General features: G+C 44.7%; 1 protein-coding gene across 3 annotated transcripts; it reads left to right on the forward strand.

Annotated features, from left to right (window-relative positions):
* Nucleotides 1-1,290: 1,290 nt before the first annotated feature.
* On the forward strand, nucleotides 1,291-17,897 carry MCM10 (minichromosome maintenance 10 replication initiation factor). 3 transcript variants are annotated; one of them, XM_050969792.1, is made up of 20 exons: nucleotides 1,291-1,346; nucleotides 2,164-2,215; nucleotides 2,980-3,300; nucleotides 4,061-4,165; nucleotides 4,751-4,885; nucleotides 5,104-5,278; nucleotides 5,982-6,147; nucleotides 6,666-6,833; nucleotides 8,106-8,222; nucleotides 9,251-9,450; nucleotides 10,370-10,470; nucleotides 11,472-11,567; nucleotides 11,667-11,784; nucleotides 12,138-12,366; nucleotides 13,161-13,320; nucleotides 13,987-14,105; nucleotides 14,963-15,076; nucleotides 15,822-15,967; nucleotides 16,177-16,219; nucleotides 16,601-17,897. In XM_050969792.1, exons 2-20 carry the CDS (start codon nucleotides 2,209-2,211, stop codon nucleotides 16,682-16,684), a joined length of 2,604 nt encoding a protein of 867 aa, XP_050825749.1. In that variant the 5' UTR covers nucleotides 1,291-1,346; nucleotides 2,164-2,208; the 3' UTR covers nucleotides 16,685-17,897. The 3 variants fall into 3 exon arrangements, with proteins under 3 accessions (XP_050825749.1, XP_050825747.1, XP_009085137.1); XM_050969790.1 differs by having other exon boundaries at nucleotides 1,296-1,355; XM_009086889.4 differs by having other exon boundaries at nucleotides 1,324-1,422.
* The last annotated feature ends 720 nt before the right edge of the window (nucleotides 17,898-18,617 follow it).

Below are 18,617 nucleotides of genomic sequence, written 5' to 3' on the forward strand. Positions count from 1 at the left end.
TTTATTATAGGATCTGTGATGGTTACAGATTCTGCAATGATTAAAATCTGATGGAAATGCTACTAGGCCAGAAGCAAACTAACAGAATAATAGAGCTGATTTCATCTGAAAAGTATTAACCTTAATGAAAACACAGAAAATCAATGTGAAAGGCCGAAGAAGGAATAACTTAAACATTTGTCAAATCAAAATGAATCCTCTGAGGAGGTTTCAGAGAGAGGGATGATAACACAGGAGTGCTAACAGGAAAACATGGGCATTAGGTGAAATGGGTCTTCATAGAAAGATAAAAGAGCAGGTCTAATAATACACATCAGGAAGGGCAAGGAACTGCAAAGAATAAAACCACAATACACTGAAATCTATTCATGCTGCAGGGAAGATTATTTTTTGCTGTCATTACTGCAGTCCAGCAATGAGCTTGTACATCCTCAGAACTATTTTTCACAGAATTACAGTTGTACCAAAGAAAAACTGACCAACCTACCAAATTTTGTCCACTGCATGTGACAATAACAAGGATTGAATCTGATGGTGTAAAAGAAGTGTTGACATTGTTTAGGTTATCCAGATGAGGATGGCACCTGCTGTGTCCCCTCTTGAGGCCACTCTGCCCAGACACGGGCAACTCTGCAGCCAAATGGGCTTACCCAGAGACTGGATCAGGAATAATGTGTCCAGCAGGAGCAGGGGTGTGATTCTTCCCTCTGTTGTGGGCAGTAGTGTGGCCACAACTTGAATCCTGTGCCCAGTTCTGGCCTGTCAGCTCAGGATGGGCATTGTGGCGCTGCAGAGTGTCCAGAGGAGGGCATTGGGGCTGGGGAAGGGGCTGGAGCACAAGTCTGAAGAGGAGCAGCTGAGGGGGGCTCAGCCTGGAGAAAAGGAGGCTCAGGGGGGACCTTTTCAGTCTCTACAACTCCCTGACAGGAGGGTGCAGCCAGGTGGGGGTCAGGCTCACCTTCCAGGCAACAGGATGAGAGGACACGGCCTCAAGCTGCACCAGGGCAGGTTTAGGTTGGACAGTGGGAACAGTATCTTCACAGAAAGGATAATTCCACATTGGAGTGACCGTCCCTGCAGATGTTTAAGGAAAGCCCGGACGCGGCAGTCAGTGCTGTGATCTGTTACAGGATGGACTCGACAGGACTTTTCCAATCCCATCGATTCTGTGATTCCCCAGGACATTATCGCCCCCCGCCCCACCCCAATCAGCGGGCACCCGCCCACAGCCAAGATGGCGCCGGGCAGCGCTGCGGCTGCCAGGGCTAAAGATGGCGTGTGCGCGCATGCGCGGCAAGGGGCGGGGCCGGTCCGAATTCTGGCGGGTACTGGCGGCGCGCGCGGCGGTGAGCGGGGTGTGTGAGGGGAGCGGGGAGAGCGGGGCACACGGAGCCATCCCGGGGCACTCGGAGCCATCCCGGGGTAAGGAGGGTCGGGGAACCGCGGGGGAGTGAGCCCCGCTGGAGGTCGGGGTTCAACTGGGTGAGGGAGGCGGCCGAGCGAGAAGGGAACCGTCAAGGAAAAAGCGCGGGATCCGCGGTGGTCACTGGCCTTCCCTGCTCGTGCGAGTTAAGCAGTGTTGCTTCAAATTAATATTTTGTAGCATGAGAAAACTATCAAAAGCGGGCGAAACAAAAGATTTTGCAGCAGGAAGATCTGTAAGCACAGTTTCCAGTTTGTTGCTCATTTGGCCTCAGTGGATATCCCATCTTTCTTATCCAAGCTTCCCTGGCCCATTCATGTCCGCCCGTGCTGATTTATTTTCACGGACCTATGGAGAAGCTGTGAGAAAAGCAGCATATACACTTTTGAGAATAACAACTATTAGAATTTAATAACTAGTTAAATGCTGGTTGTAATTAGTACTCAGTGGACTCAGGTGAGGTGGAAATGGTTATTACTATGAGAACGTAGTAGGCATTTCTTAAATTCTCTGTCTGTAATGGGCTTTTTTTTACACTGCAGCGGGTTCAGCATGGGTCAGAGTTTTGATGTAGAAAATGTATGTGAGGGTTTTAAATTGAGTGGAGTTCTCATCTGCGGCTGTAAACAAAACCAAGCTGGAAGATTGCAAGTTGTCAAAAAAGGAGCCTGAAGACAATATATATTTCTAGATAAGGTATATGTACTTTAACAGTATCACTTTTGTTCTCCCCATAACAGAATATTTTTGCCTTGAGGAGCTCTTGAAGAAATCCTGGTGAAACTATGGATGGTAAGGGAGAAAATTCTCTTCCTTTCAGTGGGAAATTTTTCTTCTTATCAGCCTGTTAGCTAATAAGTTCAAGTGTTCAGAAAACCTGGTGAGGCTTTTAGCAAAGGAATTTCACTCCACTGAGTTTATTTGCTGAGTCCTTTGAGGTTGCCTCTTGCTTTCTTTATTGACAATTTCCTGTGAGGCTGCTCTTTGCCTTCCCTGGTTTGGTGTTTTCCTCAGCAGCAAAGGCTAAATCAGTTTCTTGGTTTGCTCAGATTTTAATTTCTGCTCTGTCTGTCCCATTCTTCTCTCTGTACTTATCTCTTCTCCATTTTTTCCAGGAGCAAACTGTATCCTATGAGATGCTTTGTTGCCTGTCTTACCTATCCCTCTTCCCCTTCCTTTGGCAAAAGCCACATGAGTGTCTCTGTTGGCTACATGTTTGCAGGTTCCAGGCTTTTCTGTGTAACAACAGCTGCTGTTTGAGGAACTGCAGAGGAGAAAAGCCAGTGCTGAGTAGCTGGCAAGTTTTCTGCTGACTTGCCAGCCTATGCCACGAGCTGAGAGCATCTGCAACTACATTTCCATCTGGCCTCACAGCCAGAAGCTGCTCTAGATGCCTTTAGTTAAACCTGAAATGTATTTTTTTAAAAAATGCTACTTGCTGCTCTGATTTAGTTTCAGTTGTCATTAGCTTGTAATGAAGGTGTCTTGGATGTTTATTCCTTAGCAGCTTTTCTTTAACTTGACAGAAATAACTCTGAGTCTAATTTTTGCCTTAGCTGATGATGACTTGGATCTGTTGGCTTCTCTTCTGGAAGAAAACGAAGCAACTGAGGAGAGGAATCCTCCTGAGGAGAAAGATGCTCCCGAGGATGAAGATGGAGAACCAGATGAATACGATGAGCTCTTTGATGCAGAAGATGATGCATCCTACACTGAGGAGGTTGATGCTGAGGACAGCACGATTGATGAGCAGAAGGAGAACTTGGCTACGCTATTTGGAGATGTAGAAGACCTGGTGGAAGAGGAGGAGGCAGAGAAAGCTGTCCCTACTTCAGCTCCCAGTCAGGCAAAGGAGAAAACCAATGAAGAACTGCAAGGTTTCTGCAACAGCATCTTTGATCTGTTTTGTTTGATATATTTGTCTCTAGAGAGCTAATGGGCAGGAGGTATGGCCTGCCCCTTCTTGATGCTGTCTGGAGAGGAAATACTGAAAGGCCTTGTGAAAGTCTCTAATTCAGTTTTCAGCATCCAGTGGCCAAACTCACCAAACCTGTTTTCCCAAAAGAAAGACAGAGAACATAAGTAAGCCAGGGAGACCAAGAGAGCTGTGCTGAGTAGCATAGGAAAGGTTGCCTGTGTGCCTGTGCCTTGTCTGATGAAGAGCAATGTTCCCTTAGTCTTCAGGGCATCAGATATCATCCTGGCATCTTTCACCAGCACACCAGGATTATTGACAGGAGGTTCTGCCCTACCAGTGTGGAAGCAGAGCTGGCCACAGCTTTCCTGTGTCCAGGCTCTGTATTTGATAATATAAGGAAGTACTTCTTTATGCTAAGGAGTGCAATCATCAGCCATTTAAATTGTCTCATGGTGAGCAGGAAAGTTTTATTCAACAAGGGAAGGAACACACCACAATTAAGTAAAATATTTTTATGAGAGGACCCAGCTCCAGGCTGTATGGAAAAGTTTGCCTTCACTGTGAGCTATGTAGAATCAAGTAAATCTGCATTATGACTCAAGTCTTCATTTAAGTTCCCATGATGCAGTAAACCTGCCAGACTTCCAGGGATCTCACAAATCCCTGTGTGCAATGGCTTCCTGCTGTCTTCATCATTTTTCTTCTCCTTTCTTTCCTAGCTGAGCTGAAAAAATTGCAAGAACAGATGAAGACGTTACAGGAGCAGTTGCAGAAGACTGCTCTTGGGCAGCAATCCAGTTCAGGCCCGGAGAAGAAAACCCCTGGTAATGAAACTAATTAAATGGATTCATGATTTATTGGCTTACCCGTGTGAGTTTATAGGCAGGACTTAAAGTAATCCTGAAGAAGGCACTAAGTAGCAAGGAGGAGTGGTGAATCTGGTGTGTTCCCACACAGGTTGTTTCTTACAGCTACAGATGAAATCAGTTTTGGTCTCTGCATCATGAGTTAATTCTGCATTGGACAGGTTTCATGGCAAAGTGCTTCAGACTCTTCTGGAGGTGTCCCTTCTTATTGGCAGATGTTGTTACACCCAGTATAGGCAGCTATGTTTGTTGCTAGAGCGTGCTGGATGTAGTAATGAAACTTCATTAAGGGATTGCAAAATAGGGGATGTTTCTCCTTTCCACAGCTTTGAGGTTGCAGTGGCTTCCAAGGTCTTAAGCTGTCATGGGGGAAGAGTCTTTGGTGCTTTTTCAGCTGTTGCATTTCAGCTGACAATGTGGCTGAAAGGTTTCTATGTGGGGAACTGACTTGGACTTGTTATTTAGGAATAACACAGTTTGGAGCAGTGCTTTGAGTCTGAGTCCAGATCCCAAGGTCTCATAGTCTTTTGTTCCCTTGGCCAGGTAAATCTCCCTGTCCACCCTTAAAGGAAAGGAAAGTTCAGAAGCTGCAGGAGTCACCATGCTTCTCGGCCCAGCTGGGCAATCCTTTACCACCAGCCAAGCAAGGAAGGCAGAAATCAAAAGCATCTTCAGCAGGTACCATTCCCAGTCTACCTTTTACTAAAGCCACTGAGCTTCTGTCAAAAGCTTTATAGTTCCCAGCAGTGGTGTAGACACATCCAGGACAGTGTTACGCTACTCAGGGCACCAGGAGTGATCTGGTCACAGTGGCAGAGAACTTTTTAATTAGTTATTAATAAGTTAGTTATTGTATTCTTTGTAATGGGAGCTATGCCTTTTTTCTTCTGCTAAAGAGAACAAGATTCCTCCTCCACAGCAAGTCCTCAGTCTGGCGTTCCAGCCTCTCAAGTCTGCCGTAGGGAACACACCCAGTAAGGTGACCAGAGAGAAGACTCCTCACGTGCCTGCATGCTCCAGCACGACCACACAGCCAGTGTCTGTGGAAACCTTCTCAGGACTGAGATTAAGGTCAGCAGCCCAGCTCTGAGCCCTGTCTGGGGACAACCCTTCCAGTAAAGACAAAGAAAACACAGTGTATATAGGTGGTTTAACCATGTCAGATTAGTCACTTGTCATGAAGGGGTGTAACACAAAGCCACAGCACTGGCTGGTTGATCAGTCATCATGTAACATTGACCTCAGCTTAGTACCACGTTTCTGTTTTTACCTCTGCTCTTTTCTAACAGAAAAACTCTTAATTCCTTTAGCACTGCCTTCCCTGGGATATCCTCAGTGGCAGGGCAGGGAAGCAGTGGCCATGTGCAAAGCCCAGCTGAGCTCCAGTTGAGCCAGGTTTTGCTGCGCACAGAAGCCGCAGGAGCCACTCACCATCCCTATACTCAGTGTGGCCACAAGAGGACTCCGAATCCTCACAGTGTCCTCACCAGAACCTGAGCTGTGTTCCCGGCTCAGTCAGCCATTCTTGGTTAGTCTGAAATGAGCAGTTAATGTAGGCTTGGGGCTGAGTTGCAATGCAGCTATTTGGACAAAAACCAGTGTCATCAGTAGCTTTCTGATATGGGGGGTTTTATTTCAAGCGACCTCAGGGTGAAGCAAGGCACAGAGGTGTTTTGCAGGAAGATGTAGTCTCCCCAGGAAATTGCTGGTTCTTTTTGATTGTCCATTTGTGCCAATGGATGTGTTGTCTTTTGCCTGCTTTCACTGGATCTAGAAAACCCCGGGTGTCTTCAGCTGAAATGGACAGGAAAATGGCCAACAGGCAGCTCATCCGACTGTCTCAGCTGAAGAGAAAACTTGCTACTGAAAATCTGGAGGAAATAGACTGGGTAACATTTGGAGTCATAGTGAAGAAGGTCACTCCTCAGAGTGCAAATAATGTAAGTAACATCATTGTATCCTTTGTTCAGTTCAAGTGAAATGCTGCTGGTCTTTCCTGAGGAACTTCCCTAGATTTTCAACTTAATCAGTCAACTTCATGTTGATGGAAAACTTCTGTAGTAAGGATCTTGTCTTGATCTTTCATCCAGTATTGTATGTGTCCTATAGAAAGTCATTGATGAAAGAGATATGGATATGCCATGGTTTTGTGTGTTCAGTGAGGTAAAAACCTCTTTATTCAACAAACAAGTGTGCTGCCCAGCTTTGATATCAGAAAGGTTGGTATTAGCAGAATTATTTGCTATTTTGGCCTTTAAGACCCCCCCCCAGAAACTGGCAACATGGATGGCTGGAGATACTGTATCTAAACTCTACTGAGGTTACAAATTGTGCTTTTCTAAATCATGAAAACCTTGGGAGGGGGAAAGTCAGAATAACTCTTTAAAAGAAACAGCCAGAGGGGATGCAGTCAGTGTGTGTGCAGCAAAGCTGAAAGGGAAGGAAATGTCTGTTCCAGGGCAGGACCTTCAGCATCTGGCGGCTGAACGACCTGCGGGACCTCAATGAGTGCGTCTCGCTCTTCCTGTTTGGTGAAGTCCACAAGGAGCACTGGAAGACTGACCAAGGCACAGTCATTGGCCTGCTCAATGCCAACCCCATGAAACCTAAAGAAGGATCAGACGAGGTGAGAGGATTTTTCATTCAGCTGTAGATAAAAACCTATCCCTGAAGCTTTTCATATTTGGCTGAGATTTCACTTTATAGTACATCTTCAGGTTGAAATTGCAGCAGTCTGCCCAACAGGGCAGACTGAATTGCATTCAATTAGTTGCATGGTGTGTATCTGCTCCTGGCCTCCTGGGTGACTGAACTTCAAGAAGCCGTATTAAGCATTTAAATCCAGAGTTTATTCCAGTTTTTAATCTGCTCTTGGTAGCTCTTCCACAAATTTAGAAAGTGTATTTTCATTTCAGTTTATTCAGCGTCTTCAGTGTAACGCCTACTTCAGCCTAGAGGTCTCTCAAAGCTGAAAAAGGTGGAGAAGCACATTTTCTCTCTTCTAATTCAAACATGAGATATGATTTCAAAATGTTTTCTTGTTCAAAAATTGCAACAGAGAGGCAGCAATATTTGATTTATTAAACGAACAACGTATTATGTAAATATGTCAGCTGATACATAGTAGTTCACTTGTTTAATTGATTATTTATATATGCAGAACATTTAAGATGGCTTCATTTTGCTTATAAATTAATATATTTTTAATTGCACTGGAATGGAACCTGTTCCAGTTACTTCTGTCAAGGGGAATTTCAGCCTAGTAGCTGATCATGTAGTGTTCTGCTTGTTCAATTCTCCAAATAGAAAAATTAAGCCTCTCATTAATTGTCTTTTAAGCTATATAATTGCTTAAATTAGCATGAATAAGCAGTAGATAGTCCCATTGGTGAGCAGAAAGGCACACCAGATTTAATAGGAGGACTGCATTTAACTGTCAAGAATGGCTCGTCCTAGCTAAAACGTTCACATTTATTACTACATTAAAACTGACTTCTGTCTGTAGCTCCCTTGGCTACAGACACAGTCCCTGGTGTAGTTGGTAGTGTGAAGCAGACACTCTTCTTGCACAGGACTCAGTTTTGATTGGACATTTGGAGAAGGATAGAGGGCCCTGGTACAGCTCTTCCTCCCATCCCTTGCTGGATGTTGGGGTCATGATGGTATCAGAGCCAAGCAGCTGTACAGGACCATTTACAGCACAATTACAACTGCCTTAGGTGTTTCTTTGTTTCCTGAGGCTCTGAGCATAGAACTTAAATGTCTTTCATGTGCTTTCTTAAACTAGGCCTGCATTTTAAGGCTACATTGTTAGTACCAGAGGTACTGAGCCAGATCAGAGACAAACCAGTGACATCTAGAAAGAGGCCTATCCAGGAGTGCTCTGTTTTCTGCCTAGGTGTGTTTGTCCATTGACCATCCCCAGAAGATCCTCCTCATGGGAGAAGCTCTGGATATGGGTACCTGCAAAGCCAGGAAGAAGAATGGTGATCCTTGTGCACAGATTGTGAACCTGGTCTGTATCTCAGTAGTCAGGGCATTCCTAAACTGTGGTGAAAATCTGGCTGCTGATTTTGTACTGATACTCTGACTTCTTTACTTGTTTCTGGGTCTTGAATTGCAACTAACTAAAGTGGGTGGAAGAAAGTGAGAAATGAAACTCAGAGGAGCTGTTTCTGTGCTGTCACTGTGCAGGGGATTTCCCCAAATTCCAGGGTGGTGCTGCAGTGAGATGGTCTTGACCCATGATACTACAGCCTTTCACTTCCCTTTGCTCTAGTGCAAGCTTCCATGTACTGCACTAGAAAACTCATCCAGAGAAAAACAACATGAGATGGTTTTGGGGAGTGGCTATTTTTTGGAATGATTTTCACCCAATGAGCTCCCATGTCCAGCATACCTGCAAGCTCTTAGGATACTTACACCTGAATGTGGGGCACTGGAAATGAGAGAAAAAAGTCTTGGGATACTTCTTTTAGGACAATACTGACTTGTTCTAGTTTAAAGGACTTGTGGATTATGTTACTTCATAGCTGTGGTGATGCTGTGATACCTGAAAGGAACCTTGTCTGAGTCAGAAGGGTTGTAGATAGTAGGGTATCAGAAGGAGGAGAAAAAATGAAGGAATGAAGAACTGGGGAGGAGCTGGAAGTGTGGGAAGTGGGAAGACGAAAACTACAGAAGGTACCTGTAGCAAATCAAAACTGTGATTGCAGACCCACTCTAGGAGGAGGCTGTGCACACAGTACGTAAAACTGAGTCAAGAATACAGAATCTGGGCAAGAGGTCCTGGGTGGGAAATGAGTTGACTTCAAGGAATGGCCTTAAAATTCCTTGATGCACAGGGTTGTTTCTAGTGATTAGTATAGGCAATTTTAGCTTTGTTTTTTGTTGCTCGAGGGTGGGCATATTTTTATAAATGGTGGAGTACCACAGCAGATATGTTACTTCATTTTAGCCATACAAGGATACATGTGGGTGAGAGGAATGAAGGAAATTGTAATTGCTGGTGTTCTGTATCAGGCTTCTCCTGTTTCTTTTCAGAATGACTGTGAATACTGTCAGTACCACATCCAGTCCCAGTACAAGAAGCTCAGCTCGAAGAGGGCAGATCTGCAGTCCACCTTTTCTGGGGGCCGCATTCCCAGAAAAGGTGGTCGGAAAAATCCCTCTTTGAAGGAGAGGCTGTGTCAGGATGGGTTTTACTATGGAGGAGTGTCTTCAGCAGCATATGCAGCCTCAGTGTAAGATAAACCATTTCTTTCCCTTGCTTTTGAACAGAATTTCCCTCACATACACAAGGGAGCCTGAAGCTATGTCTAAGGGAGTCTATTCATTTAGAGAATGCCTTTGCCTTAACTATGTTCACCAAATAGGAATAAAGCCCCACACTTGGCATAATCCTACTGGCCACCTGGGGTAACAGAGCTGCTGTTTGACAGGAAAATTTCAAGTTGGTACTAAGATGTGGTAAGGGCTGTTTTTACCTCTGCATTAATACTGTGGTGTGAAGCCAGGCACCTTTGTGTAGATCAATGGACTTTGAGATCATGAGATCCCAAGCATTCAAGTTTCTGAGATTGTAACTGTATTTTCATAAGACTTACTGCATTTAGTCCCAGAGTCAGTGTTTTCTGTATTTCCTCATGTCTTCCCTGGCTGAAATAACACATTGTCACTCTGGGCTAATGAGGAAACAAGACTGAACAAGATCAGTATGCATCTCATAGGGACCAGGTCCTTTAGCCAAATCCCATGAAGACAGCTGTGGAAAGATGAGTCACAGCTGGATCCAGCCCTGTGCTTGGACACAGCTTTTATTCCCTTACCACTGCCCTCTGATACCTAGTGTGACTCCACAGTAATGAAGCAGTTCCAACCTCCTTTCCATCCCTGGAACCATCTGTGAGCAAAGCAAAGCTTTGATCTATGTTTAGTTTTCCTGTAATGCATAGGAAATACATATCTCAACCAAGGGAGAAATGGGAGATCCTAAACATTATGCTGGAATTTGGATTTAGATTCACATCCTTCCAAAAAACAGACAGCTAGTCCTTTAGGGTGGCTGGAGTTTTGTTGTAGCACTAGGCTAGTGTTCAGGCTTCTGTCCTTGCTCTAAGCATGGGAAAACTCTGATATTCTGGATTTGTTTCCTCTTTCTAGTGCAGCAGCTGCTGTGCCGAAAAGGAAGATTCAAACCACTCTCTCCAACCTGGTCGTGAAAGGATCTGATGCAATTGTCCAGGAAACCAGACAGAAAATTGGTACCCAATTACTCAAGTAGTCTCTTCACTCTTTAGATGTTTCCAGTTTGAGGTGTAGATGTGTCCCAGGGCCTTCTAGTCACTAACTGAACCTGGCAGTCACTTTGCTGCAGAAGGGATCATTTGCTTCCTCAGTTGGTCAAAATTCCTCTTCCCTGTTGAGATCACAGTTTCAAGGCAAATGTCATAAGCAACTGTATGGCTTCATGCATCTTTTTTTTCATCGGTGCCCCCAAATTAAGTCTCCTGTTCTGTCTTTGGACAGTGACAGAAGATCTTTGCCAGATTAATGGGAATTGGAAGTTTTAAGAACTTTGAACCTGAGGATTTATTTTATTTGATTAAAATTAATTACTTATGCCACCTTGAAAGCTTCTAAGGAATACTAATTATAAATCAGTCAGGTCTGCAATGCAGGCATCCTCCTGAGAACCCACCTTGTTTCTAGTGCTTTGCTTCTGTGTCAAAGCATGTTCCTTTTGTTGCCCCTGCAGCCTTCCCTGCCTCTGTTTTGTTTCTGTAAAACATTTAATATTACACTCTTTATGCTCCTTGGACAGCAGGTGACAGATTATTCAAACTGTGTTCTAGGAGCCATTTAGTCTTATTTACATCTTTCAGTTCCATCTGTGGGTTGCCTCCATTTCAGACAACATAGTGCAAGTCCATAGTAGCTTTTAGCTGCTCTGAATTCTCCAGGGATAAAGTGTGGAGCCTTCAGGACTGTCAAGCATCCTAAAAATGGGAATGGTGGGAGTAACACAGACAGCCAAGGCTGATGAGGAAATTATTGAGTTGCTGAAGGGATAGAAATGTCTGTAACAAATAACAAGACCTTGGGCAACCAAATATAATGTAAAGGTTGGTCTTGCTTTGAGAAGTGGTCAGCTGACCTGCAAGGGTTTCTTCCTGTAAAGACAACTTTACATCTCAATAGCCAGGCCTGCTTCCTTTCCTCACATCAAATCTATTGTATTTCTGCCTCTTCCACTCACGTGCAGCAAAGAGACCCATGCAGTGTTCTGAAGAGTTCAGGGAACTGCTGGCACAGCCAACTTTTGGAGCACGAAACCTCTGCAAACACTGGACCAAAACAGGTATTGTCCTTTTGCCTGAAGGAAGACCCACTCCTAAAATCACTCTACCTCCTTCTGAACAAAGCGCCTTTCTATTTTGCTTTATTTTTTTTTTCCCAGATGCTGAAAAGAAGCAAGGGGCAGATTTCCAGTCTATCTCTGCTTCAGCACTGCTCAAGCAACAGAAACAGAAATTGCTGGAGGCTAGAAAAAAGCGATCTGAAGAGATTCAGAGGCGGTAAGACACACTGGCTTTCACAGGAGGGTTCTGTTATTGTATCCATAAGGATAGCTGTGTTTTCACTTCTGCTCAGCTTTGTGTGATGCCTCTCTCTGATTTCAGCTTTGAAAACAATTTGTCATTCACTCCTTCTGGTGACTTGTTCAAGTCACTCTTGATTTCAGTGACCCAGTGAGTCCTTTACCAGTCTTGTTTTCTTCCCCTGAATGCCAAAGTTGCTGTGTGTTTCTTTTAGCAATTAAAGGCCAAATAATAAAAAATCATATTCTGCATCCCTTCCTATTTGTTTCTTAAACCTTTTTATCTGTGATTTGTGTCCCTAATTGAATGAATTATTCTTGTCTTACAAGGTTTCTCCAGAACACAGGTAAAGCTAGCACTCCTGCTCTCCCATCCTCCTCCAGACAGACTTCCCTCCATTCCCCAGTGCCTGGGGCAGAGTTTCCCAAAGCTGCAAAAATGCCAACTCCTCAAAGGCCCAGGCTAGGTACAGGCTTTTCAGAAGGAGAAGATATCCTCTTCTTTGACAAGTCTCCTCCTCCAAGGCCAAAGCTAGACAGCGTGGCAGAAGCCAAAAAGGTACCAGCTCTTTGGATCTGCAAAGTATTGAACAGAGATTAAGGGAAATTGGTCAGCTCAGTTCTGGTGTTAGTGAAGTTTCTCATTTGTGGGATCACACTGGCCATATTCCAGCACACAGGATACCTGTGGTTCCTGATAGCTGTCAGTGCCAAAGTCCATGTTGCCCTCTTGCCTTCAGTCAATCTCTTAAGGGAAGGGTTTTGTGCTGAAAATTCCTGGAGTGCTAAACTCTGACACTGCTAGTGCAGTGTATTGCAGGTGTTTTCTGTTTGACAGATAGGTAAGCAACTGGTTTAGTTGTGTCATGAGTCTGGATAATTTTGTTTTCCAGCCAAAACAGACTGCATCTGTTTTTGGCAAAAATATGTTAATTTGTTTGTCAAATAAACTTTTCTAACTAGAATAAGGAAGTCTTAGCATTCTGGGAGTATGAAAAGGAATAGTTGTAATAAATTTTCTATTAGTTCCTAATTATTATCAATTTATGTGGAAATCTCAAGTGATTTGATTTCTCTGAAAAACTTACTGATTTGTGAAGCAGCTAAAGCTCAGCTGCAGAGACATCAGGCCTGGTAACACCTGTGGAGAGGTGATTTTCTGCTTTGGGAAATCACAGAAGCTTGGGTGTATGTCAGAGCTGGGAATTTTGTTGGGCCTCTCTCTAGCCAGCTCCATGCTCAGGCCAGTGGATGTTCTCTCATCCAGTTGACAGCCTTTCTCTGCTACTTCTGGCAGCAGGAGCTGGGAGCAGACAAGTCACCCACACTGCCCTGCTCTTTCCTGTTTTGTAGCTGGCTGCAATACAGCGACTGCGAGCAAAAGGCCAGATCCTTCCCAAAACAGACCCAAACAGCGTCAAGAGGAAACGGACTGATGTTGAGGATGTCCTAGAAATTGTTGAAAGAGTTGAGAAAAATGTTGCTCAGCCACAAGGTGCAGAAGCAGACAATGGTATGTACTGTTAGCTTCTAGAACAGAAAAATGTGCTTCTGTCCTACTGACAGAGCAGGAGTTGCTCTGGGTTAAGAAGTTAATTGCTGTGCTAAAAAGAGGCCAAGTTAGGTCTGTTTGGAACTTCAAGGGTTTGTTGGAAAGACTGAAAAATTTTCTAACCCTGTGGAGAAACTGAGATGTAATCTCTGCTAGCTCTCTGTGCTCATCTCTGTTCCCTTTCTTCTGGCACTTGAGCATCTGCAGTGCAAGGCTGACTTCACCAAGGGAAAACAAGAACCCTCCCACCTGGGAAGGTTTCTGAATTTTTTGTGGGAACTTGAGTTTGCCTGCTGGTGATTTACTGTGTGATCTTGGATGAATTGTTTAATTCCCTTTAAAGTTTCTTCATCAGTCAGTGAGGGAATACTGCTTGCACTCCTGGGAGCAATGTGAAAATTTCTAATACGGTGCTTTGAGAGAAGATGCAATGTTACTTTAAAAAATACTTTTATTTTTTTCTGAAGCCATATTTGAACTTGTTTTCATGCTCCCAAACTATGAAAGGCTGCTGTTTGACCTGAACATCTGCCTGAGAGAGACCTGAGACTTCCAAAGTCTCCTGCAGTGAGCAAGTTTAGCCATCAGAGCCTTGTTATGTAGGACTGAACCTTTTTGTCTCCCTAGAAATGGATGAACTGGAACCTGCCCAAAAGAAACGGCGTGAGCAGCTGGCCTATCTGGAGTCAGAAGAGTTCCAGAAAATCCTGAAGGCCAAGTCCAAGCACACAGATGTCCTAAAAGAGGTATGGCCTCCATCCAGCTGTGACTGAGGGCTTAGAACTGGGAGCTGATTGGACTCTCATGATTTCAGCAAGAAACAGGCACCCAAATATCTCACAGGCTCCAGATTGTCCTGAGGAGTAGGGCTGGGGGTCTCTGGGCACACAGGGCACAGTGCCTGCAAGTCAAGGGGTAAGGTCATGTTGCCAGTTGGCACCAGTTTTTTTTGTTGTGTTTGGAAGAATCAGTGAAGTTACCTATTGGTGGATAATCAAAGAAATCCCTCTGCCTTCAAATCAAATGAGCCACATGCCTATTTTGTCCCTCATTACTTGACATCTTGGCCACAAGCCAGCTGCCACCTTCATCTGGGGCTCATGTCAGCTGTGAAATGCCATCAGGTGCCCTGGAGAGCTGAGAGGTTGGGTTTCTCACACTGGGGGTCTCTGCTGAGCACCTCCCCAGGTTTACAGCACCTCCAGTGGCACAGGGCTCTTGTCTTGGTCACTTACTGGCATGAAGTCATAGTTGTTTTAAGGTCTTCTCCGGGGGTAATATTTTGGCTAAGAACCTATTCCATTAATTCCATCTGCCTACCTAACTTCTCTCTGCACTGTCCTCGTGGGTATGTGCTCATTTCAGTACTTCCTGCTGTTGTTAAACCTTCCCACTCATGCATTTCAGAGCTGGCTCATGTCAGTGCTGATGAGCTACAGCAGGTGTACAATAATGGATTGTTTGAAATGAGAGATGTTGTGTTTCTCTGCTCCCAGACTGCAGTCTGCTTCTAGCAGGCCTGATAATAATTTGCCCTAAGGCCGTTTATGGAGTGGCTTCTCCCCTCTTTGTGTCCTCACAACCCATTTTGTGTGTCCCACAGGCTGAGGCTGAATTGCAGGAGAAATACTTTCAGCCCCTGGTGAAAAAGGAAGAACTGGAAGAGAAGATGAGGAACATTAAAGCAGTGAAATGCCGCGTTGTGACATGTAAAACGGTGAGTGAAGGGGAGCCAGGGTACCAGCAGGGGAGTGGAACATGGATCCTACAAAATGGTGCAGGACTATCCTGCAGACTCCCATCTGTCACTCTCTTGGCTGTGATCCAGTGCAGGAATTGATGTTTTGTTCCTTATGCCTGTTGCTGAGAGCAGCCTGTGCACAGAGTGACTGAGACAAGGCAAGGCTTCAGTGCTGTGCTCAACATCTCAGCTCAGTGCTTATGCCAGTGGTTCCATGGGTACTGCTGTTCTGAATTTCTCTGTTTCTTCCATGAAGTGCTTTGTACCAGGACCCTCAGTTCCCCATATTTCATGAAAAAATAAGCAAAGCCCTTGAAAACATTAACACTGGATGGGAATTCTCTACCTGCATTTCCAGGGACTTTGCCATCAGGAAGAGCAATGGAGCTTTATGACTGTCCCAAATGTACTGAGAGGAAGGGAAGCATTACATCCCACTTCCAAAGTTTCAGCCCCTGCTGAACTTTACTTCTTGCTGCCTTCTCTACCTGTTTTGGGATTGGACAGAGGGACTTGAGTCCCATGAAGTGCTGGGAGCAAGGACCACAGGGTGGTGGCAAGCGGAGGATGGCATTAGAAGGAGCAGTGACAAAGCCTGGGGTGGTGATCCAACTGCTGGGCTCCTCAGGATGGGAGAGGACAGGCATGCTTTCCTCTGAACATTCAGCTGTTGCCAGTCCCCAGAACAGGTCTCATATGCTCTCTCTCTCCTCCCTGACAGTGTAATTACACCTATTTCAAGCCTCTGGAGACTTGTGTGCAGGATAACCACAACTACCTCTGGCATGATGCCATCAAGAGATTTTTCAAATGTCCTTGTGGAAGCAGAGCTATTTCCCTTGACAGGCTTCCAAAAAAGCCCTGCAGGTAAGAAATGAGCCTCATGAAATAGTGACTGGGACTTAGGTGCTGTCCCTTCACAAGTAACTTGTTGTGAGTCATATAACCATGTCCTAAAAGGGCAATGTTAGCCCTTGTGCCAAGGAGCATGGGCTGAGTGTGGGGCTACTTTAGGATCCCTTCATACTACATAGCTAACAGCACAGTGGTCCTCACATGCCATCTTCATCTTTCAGTAACTGTGGCCTCTTCAAGTGGGAGCGAGATGGAATGCTAAAGGTAAGTGTGAACCAGCAGTTCTGAGCACCTCAGCACTCTGGCTGCTTCCTGTGGTACTTTTGTCCCCCTCTTTGGTTCTGTGCCCTTACGAGCTCCCAGCAAAGCCAACAGCTCTGCATTTTGTCAGGTACACACAGGTGCCTGCAAGCTGTGTTACAGTGGACTTCTACTTTTTGCTTTCTGTTCTCAAAGCTTTGTTTTATTTAACTGTGGGGAAATGGCATTTGAATAAATTTGTAAGAATTCAGAATGTCAAGATCACTAGAGGGTCTGTCAATACTTAGTCCAGTAATTTAGCCCTACCACAATTTCTGCCAGAGAAGTGTCTGGGGGATGCCTACCACACATTTAACTTCTTTTCTCCATGGTTCATGTTTACAGGAGAAAAAAGGTCCGAAGATTGGTGGAGAAACGCTCTTACCAAGAGGAGAAGAACAACCAAAATTTCTCAATAGTCTTAAGTGACCTGATTTTTTCCATAACATGTAGATGGATTTTTGTGGCTGAAACGCACATTTATACTGGACTGCTAAGAGGATTCAGGGTTTAGAGATTAATCAGTAGGGGAATCAGTTTTTGATGAAAAGATCATCTGCCAAGGGTCCACCAGGTCACTGCATGGATATTGAACTTTGATCTTTTTTTAATTGACTGAAGAAGACTTCATGTGAAAGGCACAGTCATGCCTGTTCTTTCCAGCTAACAATACCAGAGTGACCTCACTATTAGGTGACAAATCATCACGAATGGAAATGACTGTAGATTCTATAAGCACTTATGAAATTAATACCCTGATGTGTTCATGCCAACCTGTCTTCAGCTCTTGGACAAAAAGGGATGTGAGAGGGTTAGAAGTAGATGTCAAACCAATGTCCTGAGTTTCTGCTTGGCTTAGCTGTTACAAAACCCTTCCATGGTTTTGGCCCTGCAAGCCAGCAGTGTTTATGCTGGAAACTCAGAGCTCCCTGTCCCCCAGCACTAGCCACACTACAGAGCTCCTGTGGCTACACACCTGTAGCTCCCACTTTGAAAAACTTTTTAATGAATCTGGCACCACTTTGTGAGTGGTTTGAAAGAGCTGAGTGATTATATTTAAAGGTTTTTACCCTTTTTCTGATATATTAAATAGGAACAGTAGCTGTCTCAGACCAAGCAGCATGACATTTCCCTCCCAAGAGGTGGCTCCTGAGAAATGCTGTCTCCATACAGGCATTTTTCTGATAGCACATCTCTCTAGGGATGCCTGGGGCATTTAACCAGCTCATCCTGGACTTGAGCCTTTTCCTGCCCCTAGTTCATGCCCAGTAGGATCACAGGATATTTTTAAGTGCCTAAACCTCCCCTAACCTTAGTGATTCAATCAAAATGCCAGTAAACATCTCACATGTCCCAGAGGTCTTGTCAATGCCTCTTGTTTGCTTGCACAGGGGCTGGAAGAGAAAGAAGTTACTTTATTTAAAGCAACTGGACAGATTCACCTCAGCATTGTGCAGCCCTCATCTCTTACTGGTGCTCTTATTGGTGCAACTTGGCCTGTAGCATTCATTTCAGTCTCCTGTTGGTACCATTTTCTGAGTGGGGTGTCACTAGGGGACAAAATCAGTAACTGTGACATTGCTTGGCAATGTCTTCTGTGGATTCCTCACTCAGAATAAACAGAGTACTGAATAAAACACTCCCTGGGTCTGCATGGTATTTTTCTGAGGAATCGAATGAGTTGCTTCCTCAACGTCTTTGTCTTCTCACAAGCTCAGTGCTGAATCACCAAAAGGAACTGGTTTGTGGTCTGTAACTTCAGCTTTCACAGAATTTGCTCATTCAGACTTAACAGGAGTTTCTCACCTGAGTCCACAAAACCACCATGGAACTCCATGTTGGTATCAGCCTTCAGCCAGCATGTTGAATGCTTCACACTTTTTCCAGTTCCTGTCTCTTGTGCCCAAGGAAAGGAGTTCCTGCAGAAATTTAAATGTCAAAGGAAGGTTAATGTTTTATTTTCTTAAATGACCCCAGGACTGGGATATGTAGGACATGTATCTCCATGCGAGTGAAAGCAATGCTTGTATGCAAAAATAGGCTGACGAAACCAAACCAGTTCCTTTGCTAATGCTCTAGCAGTAAACAAGGAGTGGGGGAGATGGCTGTATTGGAATTTGTGTCCCTCACTGTTCTGAGATGCTTTTCTTGTGCCCAAGGTTGCACTACTACCCCACTTCCTAAATAATCAGCTCTACCACCAGGGAAGCTGGGATCACTCAGGATGGTCACAGCAAGGAGATGAGGAGATACTGGCAGGTGCTTTGCCCAAAGCTGTCTCCAAAATGGGCTTGGCTCAGACATCCTGCAGGACCAGCAGTTGCTGGATTTTTGGGTGACTCTAAGCTGCAGCACCCTGATG

The sequence above is a fragment of the Serinus canaria genome, chromosome 1A, assembly GCF_022539315.1.
Source record: "Serinus canaria isolate serCan28SL12 chromosome 1A, serCan2020, whole genome shotgun sequence".
Lineage (NCBI taxonomy): Eukaryota > Metazoa > Chordata > Aves > Passeriformes > Fringillidae > Serinus > Serinus canaria.